This window comes from Ranitomeya imitator, chromosome 3, assembly GCF_032444005.1.
Source record: "Ranitomeya imitator isolate aRanImi1 chromosome 3, aRanImi1.pri, whole genome shotgun sequence".
Lineage (NCBI taxonomy): Eukaryota > Metazoa > Chordata > Amphibia > Anura > Dendrobatidae > Ranitomeya > Ranitomeya imitator.
In genome coordinates this window covers 93809942-93835992 of record NC_091284.1, presented here as the reverse complement: position 1 = coordinate 93835992, position 26051 = coordinate 93809942, and the positions used below count along the sequence as shown (strand labels likewise).

General features: G+C 45.1%; 1 protein-coding gene and 1 non-coding gene across 4 annotated transcripts in view; both read left to right on the top strand.

Moving 5' to 3' along the window:
• Positions 1–2214: 2214 nt before the first annotated feature.
• Positions 2215–26051, top strand: part of GOSR1 (golgi SNAP receptor complex member 1) — a 132883-nt gene continuing 109046 nt past the window's right edge. For 2 of the 3 annotated variants that reach the window (XM_069761153.1, XM_069761151.1), the window contains exons 1-2: positions 2215–2338; positions 17716–17836. In XM_069761153.1, coding sequence (XP_069617254.1) covers positions 2308–2338; positions 17716–17836 — 152 coding nt within the window. In that variant the 5' untranslated portion in view covers positions 2215–2307. The remainder of the gene's footprint in view (positions 2339–17715; positions 17837–26051) is intronic. The other variant, XM_069761152.1, reaches the window with a different exon arrangement.
• On the top strand, positions 21276–21380 carry LOC138673226 (U6 spliceosomal RNA). Its single transcript, XR_011319886.1, has one exon. It is a non-coding gene; the product is annotated as a U6 spliceosomal RNA (small nuclear RNA).

Genomic DNA, 26051 nt, shown 5'->3' with positions numbered 1-26051 from the left:
GTCATAATTGACGCCTCTCCATTATTAATTAGGCTTAATGTCACCTTACAATAGCAAGGTGGCATTAACCCTTCATTACCCCATATCCCACCGCTACACGGGAATGGGAAGAGAGTGGCCAAGTGCCAGAATAGGCGCATCTTCCAGATGTGCCTTTTCTGGGGTGGCTGGGGGCAGATATTTTTAGCCAGGGGGGGCCAATAACCATGGACCCTCTCCAGGCTATTAATATCTGCCCTCAGTCACTGGCTTTACTACTCTGGCGGAGAAAATTGCGCGGGAGCCCACGCCAATTTTTTCCGCCATTTAACCCTTTATTTTAAGAGCTAGAACAGCCAAATTTTGCAGATACACTCTACTGACATTAGTAGTGTGAAATCTGCAAAAAAAATGGAGAGAAGACATGGTTTACTGTATGTAAACCATGTCTCAAATCATGTCGGCTTTTAGGAAGGAGAAAGAAAAAGCCGGTAATTGAATTACCGGCTTTCAAGCTGTATAGCGCTGGAATAAATATTAATATATATACATATATGTGCCTAATGACATATATATATATATATATATATATATATATATATATATATATATATAGACAGTATATATATATATTTTTTTCTTTTTGGGTCACATGGATCATTTCTATAGCGGTATGTTGGTTTTGCAAGCCTGCGAGAAAACCACGCATTACGGCTGCCATACGGATTACATACGGAGGATGCCATGCGCAAAAAACGCTGACACACCCTGCCTACGGAGGAGCTACGGACCACTATTTTCGGGACATTTCAGCGTATTACGGCCGTAATATACGGACCGTATTTTCATACGCTGAGTGTGAAGCCGGCCTAAGGGAGGAAAGACAATGTCCTTCCTATCCACTAGAGGATCATGGATGACATTCTCATCGCCAGATGCCAAACTCTGTCGCTGAGGCCATTCAGTTTTCACCCAATGCTCTGCTGTAGCTCTACTGTCCCAGTAGCACAGAAAACAAGGGTGTTTTGTGTACCCTCCTTGCAGACCCAAAAGAAAGTTAACGATTTTCAAATCAACACAAATTATCCACCCAAATTAAACTAAATTTAGTGAACCGTATAAACCGGCACTTTTCATATACTACTTATATTTATCATGGAATTCTTGAAAATGTGCTATATACCTGTAGCGCAAAAACGTGATGTGATAGAGAAATGATAAGATCAGATTTGAATTCAGCACCCTCAAATTAGTCTAAAACTTTTTTTTTGCAGACCAGTGTTATCAATGGGCTTTTATTTGGAGCATGAATAAAATGCATGTAAAAAAAAGTGCAGTTGCTTTTTTAAGTGAAGAATCGAAGCTTTTCTGTACTTATAAAACACATTAAAAATTCTGCTTCACATCTGCATCAAATAAGGGGGAAAACACAATAAAAATATAATAATCAGACAAGACTCACAGAAAAAGTGCAGTCTGGTTTATGTGGTATTTCTATCCACAAGACATGCCATAAATGTCTAGTATACGCCACCTCTGGGATCCATGTCTACCATCAAAACGAGGTCCTTGACCGCCATGTCACAGCCGCAGTTTATTGTAACAAAAGCAATATTTCATTGCTCCCCCTCCCCGGGTCCAGCACTGCGTCTCTGCTGCTGCTCTGGTGTCTGTTATTGTCTGCAGCGCTGACGTCACGTTGATAGCGCTGCAGCTAATCAGTGAGCTCTGTCTGAGTAGGCGGCAGGAACCTCTGCGGTCACCGATGGGCTGCAGTAATACCCACGTGACGTCAGCGCTGCAGACAATACTGACACCGGGAGCAGGAGACTCGGTGCTGGACCTGGGGAGGGTGAGTAAAGCATGGTTGGTTTAGTGTAATACAAACTGCAGCCGGAGGAGTTGGTTTTCTAAATGTGGAAAAGAAAACCCCTTTAAACAGGTAACATAACATAAAGCCTGGAAATACATAAAGATTGTCTGTCCACATCCCTGCTATAGTGTAAAGTGCTGTGAAATATGTTGGCGCTATATAAATAAAAGCCATTTCTGGTAGAACTGATTGCTGTGCCACCATAGAAAATAACTTATTACTCTGGTCTCTGACACATGGAGCAGAAATGATAAAACGCCACACTGTCAGGCCGGAGAGTAGACTGCTCCATCACCCTGGGAACAAAACAGCTGCGTTTCCATCTCCTGGCAGCAGGTGTCGCTGTCTCGCAGCCGCCGGCTGGGAACCTCTTTGGCTCGTCAGGGCGGCTTTCTAGCCAATTTCTCTCACCTCTATCAGTCACTCGCCGGACTGGGTGACGTTGGACAACAAAGATGGCGGCGGGAAGCAGTAACTACTGGGAAGGTGAGAAACGGATCGTAGAGGCGGGCAGTACCGGAGAATGTGTGTGTGGGGACTGTGAGCAGGCTGCTGCTGGCGCGGTTTTACCTGTGGAGCAGTGATCTCAGCCTGCAGTGTAGTGGAATAGACCTCAGCAGGGAAGACTTTCCTATCACAGAGCTGTAATGAGGCTGGACAGCAGTGGGGGCGTCCAGACAAGTGATAACAGCAGTGTAGCGTGTGAGATAGAGGCCTGACTGTTACCATGACAACCTGGAGTCTGCCCTCCACAGCCCTTAATGTCCAGGCCCAGGACTATGTCATTGTACCAGCACCACCTGTAATAATGCTGCAGGAATGTCGGGGTGATTCGGCCCACAGGGTCCCAGTCCGCTCATCTTTGCTTCCGATTTATTTTTATTCTTCTGTCGATAGACTTGTATCAGGGCTTGTATGTTTTTGATTTGAGCTCTAGATCCTATTGTGGCCTTTTTGGGATCCTAACGACTTGCTGATTTGTATTTCTTAAAAAAAAAAAAAAAAATTAAGAGGGAAAATGACCACAAATCATAATTCTCCCATTTAGTTTTGTTTTTGTCCTGGCATTTATCTTATGGGATAAATAATATATTTTATTAGTTTGCACAGTTGCACCCCTGGCGAACCCACACGTGTTATTTCATTTAATACTGCGATACTGTTCTGAGAAAGGTAGGGTGAGCGTGTACGCCTAATACGTCTGGGCGTCCTCCTCCAGTAGGTGCTCATGTTCGCTCTGTCGGCACCATTACAGTCTATGGCCCCCTTGGCGCATACATCCAAATCCCGTTTTTCTGGAGTTTTGGACGTAAGCCCTGACGTAGCCACCAAACATGTAAAATCACCCTACGCTCTAAGTAGAAACAGCAGGAGGTCAATTTTCCCTGTATGACTCATCAGTCACTGCAAAGTAAATGGCAGGAGGGAACAGCTGGGTGAGGGGTTGAAGAGGGGGATGATTTCTGCAGGGAAAAAAAGACTAGAGACATAGAGCAGAGAAAAGAAGAATTAGCTGGGTATAAGCTCAAAATGAGCAATTGTAAAAAACAGTGCTGTTGATGATGCAACATATTAAGAGGATACAAATTTTCATGGGAGTGCTTCCTTAAGTGGGCCGCTGCTTGCCATGACATCATAATAGGCACCTTGGTTCCAACCTCTAATAATGTTGCTTTTACAATTGATAGCTGCATCTAAAGGGTTAAACTGCTGCAATTGGTGCTAGCACCGATTGCAGCTTTTAGACTTAGGCCACATGCACACGTTCAGTATTTGATCAGTATTTTTCCTCAGTATTTGTAAGCCAAATCCATGAGTGGGTGATAAATACAGAAGTGATGACGTGTTTCTATTATACTTTTCCTCTGATTGTTCCACTCCTGGTTTTGGTTTACAAATGCTGAAGTTAAAAAAACACTCAGATACTGAAAGTGAAACCGTGGCCTTAAGTGCCTGCTGTACAACACAGCCTGTGCCTGCTCTGTCTATATGGAGTATGGTCCATACATGCAGTTCACACAGGGTTCAATGGGCCCAGCTTTGCTCTCTGCTGATCTCGGCTCTTAACTGGATATACAACATTGTCTGATATTATGGGATGTACAGTACATTATAGTTATTCATGGTTCAGTAAATGTGACTCATATACAGTGAGTAGTTAATTTTGTGGCATTCAACCAGGGAAGCACACCACCATGTTTCATTTTCCCTTCACCATGACAGCACCATACGTGAGAGATGGCATCCGCCCCCAGGAACAGGAAACCTGCAGCAGAGATAAAAGAATGGGGCGGCACCTCTCTCCTCAGTTTAGGTTTCCTGTTCCTGCAGGTGGATGCCTGCGGCAGAGCTCTTACCTCCGGAGGGATCTCCCTCTGATGATTGCCAGTCCGGAGGCTGCGGTCCGCGGTGAGGGGCAGCCGAACTCGGCGGCATCTCGTACGGTGCTGTCTGGGTGAAGGGCTGCTGCGTTCTGCGCCTCTTTCCCCCGCTGGACTCCCCGGCGTCCGCTCTGGGCAGGAGGCTGGTCCAGGGAAAAAGGGGCGTGTCCTTCACTGACGCTGGCGCCGAAGTGTAAGGTGACAACTTCCGGTCGCACGGGAGTGACGTCACACGCCGAGGGAGCCGGTGTGCTGGACGCTTCCAGGCGGAAGTTGTTCCAGAGGCGCACACACTGCTCCTGCTATATAGTAGGGGCAGCCCAGAGGAGCGCTGGTCCATTACGGCATGCGGACTGCTTGCTAAAATAGCTGAGCCAGCGACGGATCCTGACACACAGACAGTGCTCGCACCCAAAATGAGTGAAGAGGCACAAGCTACTGGGGTACCCAGGGTCCTGGAGGGGTGAGTGCCTTTGTAAGGCGAATCACACATGCTGATGTCCTGTACACGGTGTTTTTTAGGGAAAGAAAGCCACCTCCAAACAGAAGAATAAGATCTGTGCACTATGCAAGGAACTACTCCCTAAACTGTACAGCAAGAAAATCTGCCAGCCTTGCATTGATAAAAAGGTGCAAAATATTAAAACAATTATAAGGGAAGAAGTCAAATCAACTGTTAAAGAGCCTCCCCCTCCCCCAGCAAGTATACCAGGGTCTGACATAGATTCAGGGGAAGAACCGGGAGAATTAACCCCTTCTGATGCCTCAGACCTGGACTCCTCGGACGAGGAGTATGGCCAACCTTATTTCCAATCCGAAGATATCGGAAAACTGCTCAAACTTGTTAGGGCAACTTTGGGGGTAGAAACCCCCAGGGAGCCGCGATCAATTCAGGACACTATGTTCAGCAACTTGGAGGGGAAACAGCGTAATTTTTTTCCCTTCCAAGATAATATTATGAATTTAATCAAAAGAGAGTGGAAGAAACCCAATAAAAAGATATCTATCCCTCAGGCATTGAAGTGCAAATACCCCTTTGATGAAGAGGTCTGTGAAAAGTGGGGGAAAAAGCTCCTAAATTGGATGCAGCCATTGCTAGTACCTCTAAAGGAGTAGCATTACCATTAGAGGACATGGGAGCCCTAAGAGATCCCCTTGACAAGAAAGCAGATGCCTTTCTAAAATCGGCTTGGGAGGCAGCGACATGGTCGTTTAAACTCGGGGTTGCCGCCACTTGCACAGCACGTGCATGGTCAAGTGATTAGAGGAACTAAGTGACCAGATTAAAAGCAAATGCCTGAGAGAGAAACTACTTGAAGCATTACCCTCTCTACAGGGCGTTGCAAGATTCCTAGCAGATGCTTCGATTGATTCTGTCAGAGGTGCCGCACGTGCATGTGCTTTATCCAATTCAGGACGTAGAGCATTGTGGCTAAAAAATTTGTCTGCTGACTTCCAATCGAAAGTCAAACTCTGGGCAGTACCCTGTGAAGGGCAATATCTTTTTGGAAAAGCCCTAGATGAGATCCTAGAGAAAGCATCAGACAAGAAGAAACGTTTTCCACCGCCTTTCTTTCTTAGGCGCCGATGGGAAACCTCTCGTTCGTCCTTTCGTGGATCCGGATATAGAGGCGACCGCTCAGATGACAGGTCTGTTCGGGGCAGACCCTGGAAAGACAGAAAAGAGAGGGGATTCCTTTTCAATAAGCCTCCCCCCAAGTCTGACCCCAAACACCAATGACGCCAAAATCCCAGTAGGGGGAAGACTCCGATTGTTTGTCCACCACTGGGCAGCGCTACCAGCTTCTCAATGGGTAACCAGCTTATTGTCAGAGGGTCTAAGGTTCAAGTTCTCCAGCCCCCCGGCAAATCGCATAATAATAACCCGGGTGGCCGGAAAAAATCAGGCCACGCGAGAGAGAGGTTCATCTCCTCATGCAAAAAGAGGTTCTAATAAGAGTACCCCACCAGGAGATAGGGAAAGGGTTCTACAGCACCTTGTTCCTAATGCCAAAACCAGACGACTCGCTGAGGGCAATATTCAACTTGAAGGCACTAAACCATTATATTCAAGTGGAGAGTTTCAAAATGGAGACTCTTAAGAACGGCAATAAAAGTACTCGACCCAAACTGTTACATGGCAGTAATAGATCTAACAGATGCTTACTACCATGTGCCAATTGCTGGCCAACACCAACAATATCTTAGATTAGTGGTAAACATTGCCAAAACTCCCACCCACCTACAATATCAATGCCTTCCCTTCGGGGTAGCTATAGCGCCCCGTATATTTACGAAAATTATTGCCGAAGTAGCGTCTTTCATCAGGAAAGAAGACATAATGCTGGTACCCTATTTGGACGATTTTCTAGTAATGGCAAACAGAGAAAATTGCGAAAAAGCAGTCGCAAGAGTGGTGGACATACTGACCAAATTGGGCTGGATTATAAACCTAAAGAAATCAAGGCTAATCCCAACTCAAACTCAAGAATTCCTCAGGATCCTATTGGATTCAGTCAAACAGGAGTGTGTCTTCCCATAGAGGAAAATTCAAGCTATTTAACAGAAAATACAACTGTTCCAACTACGACGGGCCATTTCACTACGGGAAGCAATGCCGCTCTTAGGGATTCTAACGGCAACAATTCCAGTGACCCGGTGGGCACAAAGCCACGCACGAGAATTACAATCTCCAAAAGTTCAAGACTCACTAGAATGGTGGCTGAAAACGGAAAACTTAAGCAAAGCAGTGCCTTGGTCCGTACAGAATTCAGTAGTCCTAACTACCGATGCGAGCCCATGGGGGGGGGGGGGGGGAGCACACTTCGAGGATCAAGTCCTTCAGGGTCAATGGAGGGCCTCAATGAGAGCAGCGTCTTCCAACCTAAAAGAACTGTCGGCGGTGAGGCAAGCACTACTTCATATAGGGGAGAAGATACGAGAAAGACATGTGGTGGTGTTGTCCGACAACAACACAACGATAGCCTATATAAATCGACAAAGGGGCAGAAGATCAGCATCCCTTATGGCAGAGGCCAAAGAGCTGTTCATATGGGCCGAGAACAACCTTCTTTCCTTAACAGGAACATACTTAAAAGGGTCAGAGAATCAGGTAGCCGATTTCTTAAGCTGTCACATATTACATCAAGGGGAGTGGTCCCTGAACCAAGAAATATTTGGAAAATCTGCCAGCTGGGGCGTCCCAGAAGTAGACTTGTTTGCCACAAAAGAAAATCGGAAGGTGAGGAAGTTCTATTCTCTGAACCCAAGAGAACACCCAGAGGGAGTGGATGCGTTTCTGTACCGATGGAACTTTCATCTAGCATACGCATTTCCCCCGATACCGTTAATCCTGACAGTCAGTCCTCAAGAAAATTCGGGAAGACAAGGCACGAGTAATCCTTATAGCGCCCTTTTGGCCCAAAAGGGCATGGTTCACGTGGCTCAGACGCATGTCTATCTCGGACCCGTGGATCCTTCCGGATACACCGGATCTCCTACACCAGGGACCAGTACAACACCCTCAAGTACACAGGCTACATCTCACCGCATGGAACTTGAGAGGGGGCTCCTATTAGCAAAAGGATTCTCAAATCCTTTGGTGACCACGTTGCTCGCCAGCAGGAAAAAGGTCACGTCAGAAAAATACCTGGCAGAAATTCCTGGAATTCTCGGGGCAACAATTGTCCGAGACGAGCTAAGAAATCCCGGTAAAAGAAATTCTTGAATTTCTTCAAAAAGGGTTAGAAAGGGGGCTATTTACTAGCACCTTTAAAGGTGCAAGTCTCCGCCCTGGGTGCGCTATTTGATCAAAAACTTGCTGACCACCCTTGGGTCTATAGGTTCCTCCGAGCCTCTTTTACATCCAGACCCTCAAAATTATTACCTAAGGTGGCTCCCTGGGATCTAAATTTAGTTTTAAATGCCCTAACTGTTTCCCCCTTTGAGCCTCTCGGTTCCATTTCAATAAAAGCTTTAACCCTGAAAATGGTCCTCCTGGTCGCCTTAACTTCAGCCCGACGTACCTGCGAGCTGCAAGCTATTTCGGTTAACCCCCCTTACACTACCTTTCAGGATGACAAAGTGATTATTAAAACCGGCCTTCCTTTCAAAGGTCAACTCAAAATTCCATAGAGACCAGGAAATAATTTTGCCCTCAACCGAAATCCCCGGGAGAACAAACCTTCCATTGTCTCGATGTCAGACGTTGCCTGCTTCAATACATAGAAGCCACAAAATCTTGGCGTCAGTCACCAGCCCTTTTTGTCGCCTTCCAGGGGACACACAGGGGAAAAAAGGCCTCAAAGGCAACTATTGCACGGTGGTTGCGTACGGCTATTTCACTTTCATAGTCCTCTTCTGGCCAAGTTCCTCCACAGGGTGTTACAGCTCACTCCACACGTGCTATTGCCACATCCTGGGCAAACGCTTCGGTGGAACAGATCTGTAGAGCGGCAGTATGGTCTTCACCATCCACCTTCTTCCGACATTATAGGCTAGACTTAAGGTACCGTCACATTAAGCGACGTTGCAGCGATCTAGACAACGATGCCGATCGCTGCAGCGTCGCGTCGCTGTGTGGTCGCTGGAGAGCTGTCACACAGACAGCTCTCCAGCGACCAACTATGCGAAGTCCCCAGGTAACCAGGGTAAACATCGGGTTACTAAGCGCAGGGCCGCGCTTAGTAACCCAATGTTTACCCTGGTTACCAGTGTAAATGTAAAAAAAAAACACTACATACTTACATTCCGGTGTCTGTCACGTCCCTCGCTGTCAACTTCCCTGCACTGTCTAAGCGCCAGCCGTAAAGCAGAGTGGTGATGTCACCGCTGTAATCTGCTTTACGGCCGGCCGGCGTTGACAGTGCAGGGAAGCAGAACGCCGAGGGATGCGACAGACACCGGAATGTAAGTATGTAGTGTTTGTTTTTTATACATTTACACTGGTAACCAGGGTAAACATCGGGTTACTAAGCGCGGCCCTGCACTTAGTAACCCGATGTTTACCCTGGTTACCAGTGAAGACATCGCTGAATCGGCGTCACACACACCGATTCAGCGATGTCTGCGGGAAATCCAGCGACGAAATAAAGTTCTGGCCTTTCTGCTCCGACCAACGATGTCACAGCAGGATCCAGATCGCTGCTGCGTGTCAAACACAACGATATCGCTATCCAGGACGCTGCAACGTCACGGATCGCTATCGTTATCGTTGTTAAGTCGCTCAGTGTGAAGGTACCTTTAGGTCTATCAAACTTGTCTTTCGGGAGAAAGGTACTATCTGCTGTTGTCCCACCCTAGGAATCTTTCTATTTCTTCCTCTCACGTACGGTGCTGTCATGGTGAAGGGAAAAAATAATTGCTTACTGGTAATTTGATTTTCCAGAACCATGACAGCACCGCATTAATTCCCGCCCTATTTTGGTGATGGTTGTGTGATGCACAAAAAAAAAATGTTTTGTATGTTTATATATAAGGAGATATACATAGATAGAAACTAATAATGAGCTATACAAATGACTATTATATACGAGTGTGTACTAACAAGGTGGTCATCTTCCATACTCTGAAACAAACTGAGGAGAGAGGTGCCGCCCCATTCTTTTATCTCTGCTGCAGGTTTCCTGTTCCTGGGGGCGGATGCCATCTCTCACGTTCTGGAAAATCAAATTACCAGTAAGTAATTATCATTTTTCTATATAAATAAAGCTTATTAAATATGTTTAAAGTCCACATTATTTTAAGATCTCTGCCTGTGAATGAAATGCTTTCTTACATGCTCCATGGTGACCTGTCCTGACCATGTTTTGCTGACTCAGCTATGTTGGTTGATTATTCTGAGCGGTCTTTTGTCATGAGCTTAGGTGAACGGGACATGGTTTGAACAGGCTTTTAACTTCTGGGTGTAAACAGAAAAGTTATTCACTGACGGCAAGATCAATATATTGTTTAATTAAAGATTTATTTACATAAGAATGAGAAACCCTGTTCAAAGTGACAGCGCTGATGCCCGGCAGGTATAGTGTAAGTCAGTCTTATAGTGTCGAGAGGGAAACACTTTGGGCTAGGGATAAATGACGTTGTTCTGTGTGGCAGATAGTCTCACAATTGTACAACCAAAAATATTGAAATGCGATTTTCATTGATGTCTATAGGAGGTTCTTTCAATGTGGTCTTCATGATTCGCTACACATATTAACCTTAGCTCCATTTCATGACTGTATTTCACAAACATGTGAAACTGTCCTTTATAATGAGCTGCTGTCTCTGCTAAATAAGACTATATCACAAAACCAAAACTGTTAAGGTACCTTCACACATAACGATATTGTTAACGATATCGTTGCTTTTTGTGACGTAGCAACGATATCGTTAATGAAATCGTTATGTGTGACAGCGACCAACGATCAGGCCCCTGCTGGGAGATCGTTGGTCGCTGAATAAAGTCCAGAACTTTATTTCGTCGCTGGACTCCCTGGAGACATCGCTGGATCGGCGTGTGTGACACCGATCCAGCGATGTCTTCACTGGTAACCAGGGTAAACATCGGGTTACTATAACGTAGGCTGTAAGGGGACACAATGATCGTGAATAAATTCCCATGGGTTTTTATCAATAAGTGTAAACAGACCAGTTAAAGAGCGCCGATCAACGTCGCTTATTAGTTGCTCTAGATCGGCATCTAAATGGACCACTACAGAATTGGATGCTCCCAATATTGTGATTGCACAGGACCCTTCTCCTTACTTGTCGCATACAATATAAGGACAATACCCCATGTGCAGCAATGTAAAGATGCAGTTGTCTGGATATTTTCAGAACATTTCAAAATCTAACAAATGTTAGATTTGCAGCAAAAACATCTTAACCTGTACGTCCTGATGACCTGAAGTCAGAATTTTTGTTTTTCTCAGCATTTTTAAAGAATTTACAAGCTCTTGTCTTTACTAACAAAAGTTTAGAAATGATTGCACTGTATGTGTAAATCGAAAGGGGTTTCTGTTTTCTTAAAGTCTAAAAAAAAAAAAAAAAAAAAAAAACATTTACTAATCAGATGCAAAAGCTGCCTGTGCCTAATAAATCCGCTAATATATTGTGGGGTCACTTAATTCCTTCCCAAGGTGTAACAGTCTCACTAGTTATGTTGATTCTCTGCACATGTCTAATACTAGTCTATGCTTCCATTGAATCTCTGCCTGCTCAGTGTGTCAGATAGGAACTGTACTTTGTTCAGGGTTCTGTTGAGTGATTCAACATTATAGTCCACAATGACAGTGGCCATCGGACATGAAGAGATCCCAAACTTGAAAGTTAAAGCCATGATATTTTATTAATTATATTATGAAATACTAAAAAGTATTGTTTTTTTTTACAATATACAGTACAGACCAAGTTTGGACACACCTTCTCATTTAAAGATTTTTCTGTATTTTCATGACTATGAAAATTGTACATTCACACTGAAGGCATCAAAACTATGAATTAACACGTGGAATTATATACTTAACAAAAAAGTGTGAAACAACTGAAATTACCGTATGTCTTATTCTAGGTTCTACAAAGTAGCCACCTTTTGCTTTGATGACTGCTTTGCACACTCTTGGCATTCTCTTGATGAGCTTCAAGAGGTAGTCACTTTGAATGGTCTTCCAACAATCTTGAAGGAGTTTCCAGAGATGCTTAGCACTTGTTGGCCCTTTTGCCTTCACTCTGTAGTCCAGCTCACCCCAAACCATCTCGATTGGGTTCAGGTCTGGTGACTGTGGAGGCCAGGTCATCTGGCGTAGCACCCCATCACTCTCCTTCTTGGTCAAATAGCCCTTACACAGCCTGGAGGTGTGTTTGGGGTCATTGTCCTGTTGAAAAATAAATGATGGTCCAACTAAACGCAAACCGGATGGAATAGCATGCCGTTGCAAGATGCTGTGGTAGCCATGCTGGTTCAGTATGCCTTCAATTTTGAATAAATCCCCAACAGTGTCACCAGCAAAGCACCTCCACACCATCACACCTCCTCCTCCATGCTTCACGGTGGGAACCTGCGCACTGCAGTACTTTGCTTTGCCTTCAGCAGGACAGATAAGTATGCCTGTGCAGGAGCGCAATGACGGGGAGCCTGTGTGGATGATACAGGGTCGCATCATCCACCAGAAGCAAGCAGGAGGGCAACCTTTAAGAGTTGGGATGTATCCATACTCATCAAATGGTCATCTGGTCTTGCTGAAATCGGAGGTTTGGTAGATTTTGAACCAATGTTGGAGATCTTTAGACCCCAAAATATGTGATATTGAAGGCCTATCCTATGTGTAGGCCATCAGTCTTACAGAACAGAGTAACGTCAGCACAATTATATACCAGATTGTTTTCTGTTCCCCCTACCACCAGTGAGTACATTGCTTTTTGAAGTCTTGTTCCAATGGCAGGACTTTCTGCCATGTAATAGTGACCTGTGTCCTCCTATGAGCGTGACCTGAGGCCACACAGATGACCATGAGTGGCCTCACTTCTCCACTGGATCCTGCTTTCTGCAGCAAATTTTTCCTTTGGTTAAATGATGATTTCTGCTCTGAGATATCCAATATTTGAGGTTGTTCATCTGGAAACTGTCTATGGTGGCTTTTCTTCTGATTGCACTGATGATGGAGAAAGCGTACAGGATACTCGAGATCTTTCAGAACAAGTTCTTGTGCAAATAACTGAGAAACCAAGCCATGAAATGCTAGAAATTGGCCTATTGTTATCTTATATGTATAGGTTTGGAGGGTTTAAGCATTGAAATATTGTGTCATTTCAGTGTATTTTATACTGTAAAACTTTCAAAAAAAATAGAACAAAAATGTAAAGTTATTGGACAGTTAGTTGGTGTATTGACGACCTGGATCTGATTTAAAAAAAAAACAACTTGTGTGTCTGAAAAAGTGTAGGTTTCCATTGGGGTAAAATGCTACTGATTTAATTGCAGAAATGCTGCAGTTTTGCAACACATGTCACTCGGATCACTGCAAAAGAGAAATCTGCCACATAAATTGGCAATCTGTGGATCTTATATCTGCAGTGCTCTTCAATTAACACTGCATATTTACTTCAAAATCTTGTTTAAAAAAAATTGTAATCCACAATGCTGCTATTGTAATTCACAGCCGATTTTTTTTTTTTTTTTGCTCAGGAAATTCTCTGTGTATACAACCTGTGTGCAAATATTTTATTCTTGCTGCTCTTTTGAGCTTTCCAATTTATTTTACCATATTTTTTTGTGCACATCTGCCGTATGAATCCGGAGATATGGGCCTTTTTTATTTAGTGCTAATTTTTAGTGTGTCTACAATGGAGCATGTCTTTAGTTCTGCTCTGCTTAACCCCTTCGCGACATGCGCCGTACTAGTACTGCGCTGCCGGCACTGCATTAGTGCCAGCAGCAGTACTAGTACGGCGCACCGATCACCGCGGTCTCGCGCTGAGCGCCGCGGTGATCGGGTGCGGGGGTCAGCTGTATATGACAGCTGACACCCCGCAGCAATGCCCACGATCGGCGCTATCGCCGATCGCGGGCATTTAACCCCTCTGATGCCGCTGTCAGTAGTGACAGCGGCATAGAGGGGGATCGCGCAGGGATGGGGGCTCCCTGCGCTCTCCCACCGGAGCAACGCAATGAGATCGCGTTGCTCCGGTGACCCGGAAGGAGTCCCCGGATCCAAGATGGCCGCCGGACTCCTTCCGGGTCATGAAGTGACCTGGCTAGCCGGCGCCTGCTGAGAGCAGGCGCTGGAAGCCAGCTAAGCTGCCTGTCAGATCGTTGATCTGACAGTGTGCTATGCACAGTGTCAGATCAACGATCTGATCTAATACAGAGATGTCCCACCCTGGGACAATGTTAGAAAGTAAAAAAAAAAAAAAAAAAATAGAATGTGTAAAAAAAATAAAAAAAAAACCCCAAATTTAAAAAAAAAAAACATTTCCCAATAAATCCATTTATTTATGTAAAAAAAAAAAAAAACAATAAATGTACACATATTTGGTATCGCTGCGTCCGTAACGACCCGCTCTATAAAACTATCCCACTAGTTAACCCCTTCAGTGAACACCGCAAAAAAAAAAAAAAGGCAAAAAACAACGCTTTATTATCATACAGGCGAACAAAAAGTGGAGTAACACGCGATCAAAACGACGGATATAAATGACCATGGTACCGCTGAAAACGTCATCTTGTCCCGCAAAAAAAAAGCCGCTATACAGCATCATCAGCAGAAAAATAAAAAAGTTATAGCTCTCAGAATAATGCGATGCAAAAACAATTATTTTTTTATATAAAATAGTTTTTATTGTGTAAAAGCGCCAAAACATAAAAAAAATTACATAAATGAGGTATCGCTGTAATCGTACTGACCCGAAGAATAAAACTGCTTTATCCATTTTACCACACGTGGAACGGTATAAACGCCCCCCCTAAAAGAAATTCAGGAATTGCTGGTTTTTGTTCATTCCGCCTCCCAAAAATCGGAATAAAAAGCGATCAAAAAATGTCATCTGCCCGAAAATGTTACCAATAAAAACGTCAACTCGTCCCGCAAAAAACAAGACCTCATATGACTCTGTGGGCCAAAATATGGATAAATTATAGCTCTCAAAATGTGGTGATGCAAAAACTATTTTTTGCAATAAAAAGCGTCTTTTAGTGTGTGACAGCTGCCAATCATAAAAATCCGCCAAAAAAACGCTATAAAAAGTAAATCAAACCCCCCTTCATCACCCCCTTAGTTAGGGGAAAATAATAAAATGTAAAAAAATGTATTTATTTCCATTTTCCCGTTAGGGCTAGGGTTAGGGCTAGGGTTAGGGCTAGGGCTAGGGTTAGGGTTGGGGTTAGGGTTTCAGTTATAATTGGGGGTTTCCACTGTTTAGGCACATCAGGGGCTCTCCAAACGCGACATGGCGTCCGATCTCAATTCCAGCCAATTCTGCTTTGAAAAAGTAAAACAGGGCTTCTTCCCTTCCGAGTTCTCCTGTGTGCCCAAACAGTGGTTCCCCCCAACATATGGGGTATCAGTGTTCTCAGGACAAGTTGGACAACAACTTTTGGGGTCCAATTTGTCCTGTTACCCTTGGGAAAATAAAAACATAGGGGATAAAATATCATTTTCGTGGAAAAAAAAATATTTTTTATTTTCACAGCTCTGCGTTATAAACTGTAGTGAAACACTTGTTGGTTCAAAGCTCTCACAACACATCTAGATAAGTTCCTTTGGGGGTCTAGTTTCCAATATGGGGTCACTTGTGGGGGGTTTCTACTGTTTAGGTACATCAGGGGCTCTGCAAATGCAACATGACGCCTGCAGACCAATCCATCTAAGTCTGCATTTCAAATGGCGCTCCTTCCCTTTCGAGCTCTGCCGTGCACCCAAACAGTGGTTCCCCCCAACATATGGGGTATCAGCGTTCTCAGGACAAGTTGGACAACAACTTTTGGGGTCCAATTTGTCCTGTTACCCTTGGGAAAATAAAAACATAGGGGATAAAATATCATTTTTGTGGAAAAAGATTTTTTTTATTTTCACGGCTCTGCGTTATAAACTGTAGTGAAACACTTGTTGGTTCAAAGCTCTCACAACACATCTAGATAAGTTCCTTGGGGGGTCTAGTTTCCAATATGGGGTCACTTGTGGGGGGTTTCTACTGTTTAGGTACATCAGGGGCTCTGCAAATGCAACATGACGCCTGCAGACCAATCCATCTAAGTCTGCATTTCAAACGGTGCTCCTTCCCTTCCGAGCTCTGCCATGCACTCAAACGGTGGTTCCCCCCCACATGTGGGGTATCAGCGTACTCAGGACAAATTGGACAATAACATTTGTGGTCCAATTTCTCCTGTTACCCTTGGGAAAAAAAAAATTGCGGGCTAAAACATCATTTTGTGGAAAGAAATAATGATTTTTTAATTTTCACAATGCTACATTCTAAACTTTAGTGAAACAATTGGGGGTTAAAAGTGCTCACCACACATCTAGATAAGTTCCTTAGGGGGTCTTCTTTCCAAAATGGGGTCACTTGTGGGGGGTTTCCACTGTTAAGGCACGTCAGGGGCTCTCCAAATGCGACATGGCGTCCGATCTCAATTCCAGCCAATTTTGCATTGAAAAGTCAAATGGCACTCCTTCCCTTCTGAGCTCTGCCATGCGCTCAAACAGTGGTTTATCCCCATATATGAAGTATCGACGTACTCAGGACAAATTGCACAACAACTTTTGGGGTCCAATTTATCCTTTTACCCTTGGGAAAATAAAAAATTTGGGGCAAAAAGATCATTTTTTGTGAAAATTAATAAAAAAATTTTTTTTACGGCTCTACATTATAAACTTCTGTGAAGCACTTGGAGGTTCAAAGTGCTCATCACACATCTAGATTAGTTCCTTAGGGGGTCTACTTTCCAAAATGGTGTCACTTGTGGGGGTTTCCACTGTTTAGGCACATCAGGGGCTCTCCAATCGTGACATGGGCTCCGATCTCAATTCCAGCAAATCTTGCATTGAAATGTCAAATGGCGCTCCTTCCCTTCCGAGCTCTGCCATGTGCCCAAACAGTGGTTTACCCCCACATATGGGGTATCGGCGTACTCAGGACAAATTGTACAACGACTTTTGTGGTCCAATTTCTCCTGTTACCCTTGGTAAAATGAAACAAATTGGACCTGAAGTAAAAATTTTGTGAAAAAAAAGTTAAATGTTCAATTTTTTTAAACATTCAAAAAATTCCTGTGAAGCACCTGAAGGGTTAATAAACTTTTTGAATGTGGTTTTGAGTACCTTGAGGGGTGCAGTTTTTAGAATGGTGTCACTTTTGGGCATTTTCTGTCATATAGACCCCTCAAAGTCACTTCAAGTGTGAGGTGGTCCGTAAAAAAATGGTTTTGCAAATTTTGTTGCAAAAACGAGAAATCGCTGGTCAACTTTTAACCCTTATAACGTCCTAACAAAAAAAAATTATGTTTCCAAAATTGTGCTGATGTAAAGCAGACATGTGGGAAATGTTGTTTATTAACTATATTATGTGATATAACTCTCTAATTTAAGGTCATAAAAACTAAGAGTTTAAAAATTGCTAAATTTTCATAATTTCCGACAAATTTTTGTTTTTTTCCACAAATAAATGCAAGTCATATCGAAGAAGTTTTACCACTATCATGAAGTACAATATGTCACGAGAAAACAGTGTCAGAATCACCAGGATCCGTTGAAGCGTTTCAGAGTTATGACCTCATAAAGTGACAGTGGTCAGAATTGTAAAAATTGGCCCTGTCACTTAGGTGAAAACAGGCTTTGGGGTGAAGGGGTTAATGGTGCTGTGAGACACATCCTTTTGTGAACACCATAAAAAGTAGCGCTAAATAAAAATCTATCCCTGAAACCGTATGCCGGATTAAAAAAAAAAATAAAAGGAACAGAAGTTTTTGTATGTGACGTAACTTTGTGTACTTTTTTCAATTCACAGATCTGAGGAAGCAGGCCAGACAACTGGAAAATGAACTAGATCTCAAATTAGTTTCCTTTAGCAAACTGTGTACAAGCTACTCCCATAGTAACTCGAGAGAGGGAAGACGCGACAGGTATAGGTACTACCTGATTTTTTTTATTAATGAATTTGTTTTTCTGTTCTTTGGGTCAATTTTTCCTATTACTGTTTACGTTCATGTTAAAATTTTAATGGGTAATTCTCATCACAGGTTGTTTTCTGAACCTTTGTAATAACTGCGAGGAAACTACAATAATAAAGCCTTGCAGCGCTGGAGTCCTGGGTTCAAATCCCACCAATGACAACATCTGCAAGGAGTTTGTATGTTCTCCCCGTGTTTGCGTGGGTTTCCTCTGGGTACTCTGGTTTCTTCCCATATTCCAAAGACATAGTGATAGGGAATTTAGATTGAGAGCCCCATCCGGGACATTGATGGTAATGTGTTCAAATTGTAAAGCGCTGTGGAATATGTTAGAGCTATATAAAAATAAAGATTATTGTTGATCTGAATAGTTGAAAAAAGTCCTAGAAAATGTTCCAAGAACTGTCATAGAACCATAGAGTTAGAGTTGGAAGGGACCTCAAGGGTCATCGTTTCCAACCCCCTGCTCAATGCAGGATTCAGTAAACTATCTCAGACAGATGTCTGTCCAGCCTCTGTTTGAAGACTTCCAGTGACGGAGAACTCACCACCTCTCGTGGCAGCCTGTTCCCCTTATTGATCACCCTCACTCTCAGAAAGTTTTTTCTAATATCTAATCTATATCTTCTCCCTTTCAGTTTCATTCCATTGCTTCTCGTGTTTCCATGTGCAAATGAGAATAAGTATGATCCCTCTACTACACTGTGACATCATTTCAGATATTTGTAGACTGCTATTATGTCTCCTCTTAGCCTTCTTTATTGCAAGCTAAACATTCCCAGATCCTTTAATCACTCCTCGTAGGACATACTTTGCAGTCCGCTCACCATCCTCGTAGCTCTTCTCTGAACTTGCTCCAGTTTTTCAGTGTCTTTTTGTTAAAATGTTGTGCCCAGAACTGGACACAGTATTCCAGATGCGGCCTGTAAAAGGAGTAGAGGGTAATAATTACTTCACGTGATCTAGACACTATGCTTCTCTTAATACATCCTAGAACTGTGTTTGCCTGTTTTGCTGCTGCATCACACTGTTGACCCTTGTTCAGTCTGTGATCTACAACCCCTGGCAAAAATTATGTAATCACCAGTTTTGGAGGATGTTTATTCAGTTGTTTAATTTTGTAAAAAAAAAGCAGATTACACACATGGCACAAAAACAAAGTAATTTCAAATGGCAACTTTCTGGCTTTAAGAAACACTAAAAGAAATCAAGAACAAAAAATGTGGTAGTCAGTACCAAGCATAGGGTAAAAATTATGAAGTCACTCAATTATGAGGGAAAAATTATGGAATCGCCCTGTAAATTTTCATTCCAAAAACTAACACCTGCATCAAATTAGATCTGATCGTTAGTCTGCATCTAAAAAGGCGTTTAATAGTGTTACATTTCTATACGGCCACCTTACTGAAAACATAGCCAGCAGAAAATTTTGTCTTGGGAGCTTTCAGTCATAGAGGTGGTGCACGGAGCAGCTAAGGTCATCGCTCACAGCATTGTGAATGGTGGCTGTAAGAATGACCATGAAATTTGGCAGCTCGCTCTTGCTCAGATGTGCGCAGAGCGATACCTAAGCTACTGCAATACCCTGCACATGGGGTAAGCGACATAGCAAATCAGAAGAACTATACTACATCATATTTATTATTATTATTATTTTGACGACACCTACTACATATTGGGATAGGATCTTGTAGATGGAAATAGCCCTTTAATCCAATACTTGCAACATTTACACTAGTGGCAACATTTACACAGCTGATATTTTTGAGCTTCTGTGATTTTTCTCCTTCGCCTCATTGGGGGACACAGGACCGTGGGTGTATGATGCTGCCACTAGGAGGACACTAAATGGATGCAAAAAAGAGTTAGCTCCTCCTCTGCAGTATACACCACCCACTGGCTACAGACAGAACCAGTTTTTGCTTAGTGTCCGTGGGAGGCACACTGGTCTGGTCTTCAGACCTAAAGTTTTTTTCGTCGTTTTGCTGATTTTTACTACAGACGAATGGGGCGACTGTTCCTTTCAAGGTTTTGATCTCCTCGAACCATCAACAGGCGAGCACGGAGAGTGTCGCCTCTCCGTATCCTCTCCTGTGACGTGGGATGCCACGCCTGGGCTGATTTTTTTTTTTTTTTTTTTTTTCCGGGGCAACGGGTCCCATCAAGGGCACCGATCCCCCCACATCTTACGGACGAGCACATGGAATATCGCCTCCACGTACCCTCTTCCACAGCCAGGCCCAATGCCGGACAATAGCCCTGTCCCATCCTAGGGGATTAACCCTTTGGATGTACAGAGGCCCACCTCGTGGCGTCTGAGCAGCCCCCACTGCACCACCACTGTTAAAGCGGATGGTACAAGGAGGCGGGCGGTCCCTCTCCACCTCCCCATTAAAGGGATGGTCAATCGAGCATGATTCCTTTTTCCCTGCACCGTCCAAGACCAGCAGTGGTGGCAGGAGGACATGTACCCGCCGCAAATCGCTGGCTTATCTGCCACCCGGCAGCTTCTGCAGGTAAGTGCCGGGGCTGGAGGGCTCTGGGCAGGCGGTCTGTGGTGGCGCTGGATAGAGGGTTGCTACTCCTGGCGACGGCGGCGCTCCTTGGCCCTTCCGGTTCTCTGCTAGGCCGCATTCTGTAACTCCGCCCCGCTATGACGCTTCCCAGCGGCTCCGCCCACTTTTGCGCTTCTCGTACGGGACGAGAAGCGCCTCTTCTAATCTTGGCGGATCTCCCTTCCTCCCACGGACCCTCCGGACACTTCCGGCAGTGGTCTCTGAGGCAATTTGTTGGGACCATCTCAGCCGCAGCGTCAGCACACTCTGGGGAGGCTCAGCAGCTACAGTGCCACGCAGAAGGACCTGGGGACACAGGATCTGGGTAAGGGAGCGCTGCGTTAGACCACCCTCCTCCTCCCTGCTGTAACCCTTTTCACTGAAGAATTCCCTACATTTTTAAAGGGTACACTTAGAAGGGTACAATGTCCCAACTTACAGCAGGGGACACACGATCAGCTGTGACCCCAAAGGACCCCCAGAAGCCCGCCGCCGCCGCTGATCCCGGTGTACCTAGTCCCACTGAGTGGGCTTCGTCACTGTCACAATCCTTGGCTTCTCTGGCCAAAGCGATTGAGTCCCTCCATGATCCCTCCCGGGATCGGAGTAGACGCAGGTCTGCATAAATGGATCCTCTCCCATACGGGAGCAGTCAGTCAGCAGGGGCCGAGAGCACTCTAGAGCCCTACAGGTGTCTAGGAAAAGGATCCGCAGCACGTCCCCAGAGCATTCTCGTGCATTCTTGTCCACAAGTTCTGCTTCTTGCTCTCCCTCTCCAGGAGTCAGTAACGACCTCGATTCTGAGTACGAATCGGACGGCGACTTGGATTCGCCAGTTCCAGGTGCTCGCTTCGGCAGCACATATACTATAATTGTAACGATACGGAGGATTAGCATGGCCCCTGCGCAAGGAGGACTCGCAAATTCGTGAAGCGTTCCGTAAAAATGGCGGATGTGCTGATTGAGGTGGTCAATCTGACATTAAACATTGAAGTGAAATCTCATTCCGTTCCAGATCAAGCCGTGTCCTTTAACAGGACTAAACGCCCCAATTAGTCCTTTGCAGTCCACCCTCAATTTACGGCCACACTCAATCGTTACAGGGAGCGATTGGAAAAACACTTCACAGGACAAAAGTCTCTTGAAGCGAAATATCCTTTTTTTCCTGTGCCGAGAAGGACTGGGCTGAATTCCCTGTTGCAGACCCGCCAGTGTCTCGCCTAGCATCCAAGGTCCTATTATCTGTACCGGTTGGGCCATCTTTTAAAAATCTCACAGCCCATCAGATAGAACATCTGGCTCGTTCTGTTATTTGAGGCGTCCGGCTCGGCCCTCTGTCCTCCATCCGCCGCAGCATCACTAAGGCGATAGTCTTCTGGGCAGATACCCTGGTAAAATCCATTCAGAGCGGCAATTAGCCCCTCTGAAGCAGTACATCTTGCCGCTCAAATTTCTTAGGCTAGAGATAACCCGGTACACGCATCTTGGACGCAGCTGGTTGTTCTACTCGATCGACAGCGAATGCAGTCACGATCGGCAGAGCATTACGCTCAGAGTGTGGAAGCACTTTATATCCTCGGCCTTTCCAGAGCGGTTGCCTATTTGGAGAGAAGATGGATCAGCTTTTTTCTGATGCCACGGGAGGAAAGAGTATATTTCTTCCCCAGCAGAGGCTTAGGTGTCCCTTTCGGAGACATCAACCATTCCATTTCCGATCCCTTTGCTCCATCCCGGGTTGATCCACCACCACTACCTCTCCTGGGTCTGGGCGCTCCCCGCACATGGACAGAGGTTCTGTAGTCTCATACAGATCTAGTCGACAATGGTAATCTCGCCCTAAACAGTCGGGATCTAGGTCTCAAGAGATTTTCTGCCTCTGACTCCTGGCGTCGTCACCGGCAGGGTGGGCGGTAGCCTACTCCTATCTCCTATCCGTTGTTTTCAAGACCTCAAACTTCTCAACAAGTTTGTCAATGGTCGTCATTTTCACATAGAATCTCTGCGTTTCACTTCACTTCTATGGAAGGAGTGTTTTTTGGCATTCATCGACATCCAAGATGCTTACCTATATATCCCGATTTTTTCCTCCCCACCAGAGATTCCTTTGTCTCGATTCAGGACCAGCATTTCCCATCCCGAGTCACTTCCGCAAGACGGGGTCATTACCCCGGTTCCGGGAAACGACAACTTCAGGGGTTTCTATTTGAATCTGTTTGGCGTCCGAAAACACGGTGCTACAGCCAGGGCCATCCTGGACCTAAAGCATCTGAACAATTTTATCAGAGTACGGCCTTTGAAGATGGAGTCTCCCCTCTCCAAGGGTTCCTGTGCTTGCGCATTCTTGAAGAACATTTTCATCTCAGCCTTGCCCTTCGGCTTGATCGTCTTGCTAGCCCTTCAAGAAGGGGCCCCGAGCACTTTGCCAACCATCTCTTAGTCCCATCTGCCATGGTATGAGGGGCAACATGCGCTTCTGGACGCATATGACAGCAGCATCTTCTCCCTTGTCATTTCTCTACCCAGGGGAATTGGTCTCCTCATGAGTCTTCCCATCGATGTCCTGGAGATCCGAGCGATCCGCCTGTTCCTGCGGCTGTTCCATCGACTCCTGACAGGCTGTCCCATCCGAATTCAATCAGACATTGCCACAGCCATGGCTTACAGATGGTGCATTCGCAGCAAAGCGGCAATGCGCGAGGTGGCACATACCCTTCGCTGGGCCAATAGGAAACACTCGCACGACTGTTTACTCCCGAGTATAGAAAACTGGGCTGCGGACTTCCTCAGCCGTCAAAGCCTGGTCTCGGGACTGTGGTCCCTCCATCTGGAGATTTTCCAGTTGGCCTGTCTTCACTAGAGGACTCCGGCCGTGGACCTAATAGCGTCCTGGTTGAATGCCAAGATGCTCGTGTTTGTGGCCCGATCCTGGGACCCGACAACCATCGGGTTGAAGCGCTCGTCCCTCCGTGGTAATTTTGGTACGCAAAATGAGTGCAACTAGTCACAGACGTCCCTTGGCGTCTACCAGATCGAGCGGACCTGCCTTTCCAAGGCCCATTTGACCACCATAACTCGGGGCCCCTTGGCCATTGAATCCTGGGTTCTACCTGTAGCTGGCTTCTCCCATGAGGTAGTTTCCACCATGGTTAATGCTCAGAAGCAGGTGTCGGTACGCATCTATCACCGGACCTGAAAGCCTTATTTGATTGATGTAGAGGCTGAGGTCGATCTGTTTTTTTTTTTTTTCCTCCATTTCATTTTTTCAAAGCCTTCCGTCTGGTCTGGACTTGGGCCTAGCACCGAGCTCCCTCAAAGGGCAGGTCTTCCTTGTCCGTATTGTTTCAGTGTAAAGTCTCTTCCAAGCCGTGAGAGAGAATTTTCTTCTGGGAGTCTCTCATGTGGTACCTCCCTACAGAACGCCCTTAGACGCCTGGGGCCTTAACTTGGTCCTAGGTTTCCTATAGGAATCTACCTTCGAACTGTTACAGGGTTGTCTCCTTCTCTCCTATCTCTTATGGAAGGTTGCCTTCCTAGTCGCAGTAACGTCAATCAGAAGGGCCTCGGAGCTAGCTGCTCCCTCCTGCCGAGCTCCTTTTCTGTCTTTTCACAGAAACAAGGTGGTCCTCAGGCCATCTCCGTCCTTCCTTCCTAAAGTGGTGTCGTTGTTCTCCTTAATGAGGAGATTGTCCTACCCTCGTTTTGCCCAGCATCAGTGCACCGTGTGGAGAAATCTTTTCACTCTTAAGTTCTTTGTAAGAGCTCTCACTAGGTACGTGTCTAGGACGGCGCCTTTTCACCAGACGTACGCCCTGTTCATTCTCCCGGAGGGGCACCGGAAGGGATCGACCGCTTCTTAGTCGACAGTAGCCAGATGGTTTCGGTCGTCTATTCAAGAAGCTTAACGCGTACAGCGGCAAGCCTATTCCAGCCGTTATCAAGGCACACTCCACTCGGTCGGTAGGTGCTTCAAGGGCCATTCAGCATCAAGCATCTGTGGTCTGTAAGGTGGTGACCTGGGCTAGCCTGCACGTTCTCTCAAAGCATTACAATGTCCATACTCAGGCACCAGCAGATGCGGGCCTGGGTAGATGGATTTTGCAGGCAGTGGTAGCGCGTCTTTAGACAGCGGATGCCGGGAGTTTATTCTGTTATGATGTTATTTCCCACCCAGGGACTGCTTTGGGACGTCCCACGGTCCTGTGTCCCCCAATGTGGCGAAGGAAAAACAGGGATTTTTGTGTACTCACCATAAAATCCTTTTCTCCGAGCCACACCTTGGGGGACACAGCACCCACCCTGTTGGCCTGATGAATTTTATTGCTTTCTAATTTAACAGGTTGTACCTGCATGTTGTACCTATTCTTGAGGATTCTACTCTCCTACTGCTTGGTCACTAAACTGGTTCTGTCTGGAGCCAGTGGGTGGTATATACTGCAGAGGAGGAGCTAACTCTTTTTTGTATCTACTTAGTGTCAGCCTCCTAGTGGCAGCAGCATACACCCACGGTCCTGTGTACCCCAGTGAGTGGCTCGGAGAAAAGGATTTTACGGTGAGTACACAAAAATCCCTGTTTTTTTGTTTTGTTTTGTTTTTTTACAGCTGCCAGTACTAGGAGGAGACGTGATTTGGCTTTTCATTATTTGCATTCATTTTTTTTCTCTTCTCCCACTGTTCATTGCTGACCACTATATACATAAAATCAATTCTGACATGTCATGTCTGTAAGACAAAATCTGAATGAACTTTGCTGCTTATTTTGGAATATTTACTCTGAGCATGGAAGAGCTCCCGGAATTCCACAGGTTATTAACATTACTTGCATTAACCTGCATTTTAAATGAATCAGTCTAAGGCTTATCAATTCCCTATATACACTATGACATCATTTACCGGTTATTTATTCATAAGTTTATTTAGCATAATGTAATTTTTTTTAATTTTATTTCATTCAGGACTATCACTTACTGGCAATTTTCACAAAATTCCTGATGCTATTGCTTTGCAAAAAGCCTGTTCCTATATTACTGTATGTCTTAAACGCTTGAAAAGCTTTCCTGGCTTGACCACACAGAGCCTATAGTATTTAAGCTGGCCTTGAATGGGGAGATATCCTGTGCACATTCGTAGGTTAGTCACAGGGTTGTGGAGTCGGAGACCATTTTGGCAGAGTTGGAGTCCATGTCATGGAAATTGAGGAGTCTGAGGTTTGGCTTACCGACTCCACAGCCCTGGTTAGTCAGTTCAACAACTATCATTCCCAACTTCCCCATAGACATGAACTTAAATGTGTTTTCAATGCCCGACCGTTTTTTCCCCGTCATCTTCGGAGGTCAGTCAGTCAGACAGTGTGATAGGATGAAATGTAAATGGATCCCCTTTCATAGTTAAAGGGCCGATTAAGGCGCTCACTGGAGTATGATGCGCCAAATACATTAACAGGCACACAACGATTTTGGTGGCTTGTGTAAAAAAACAAAACAAAAGAATGCAGGCATATTTGCTCAGTTTAATGGGTAGGCATAGCCGCGCTCCATCCTTTCCTGGATTCTCTCCACCTCTGCGGTGTTGCTTTAAACGTCAAAAAACCCCAAAAGTCACAACATTTTTGCACAACGACA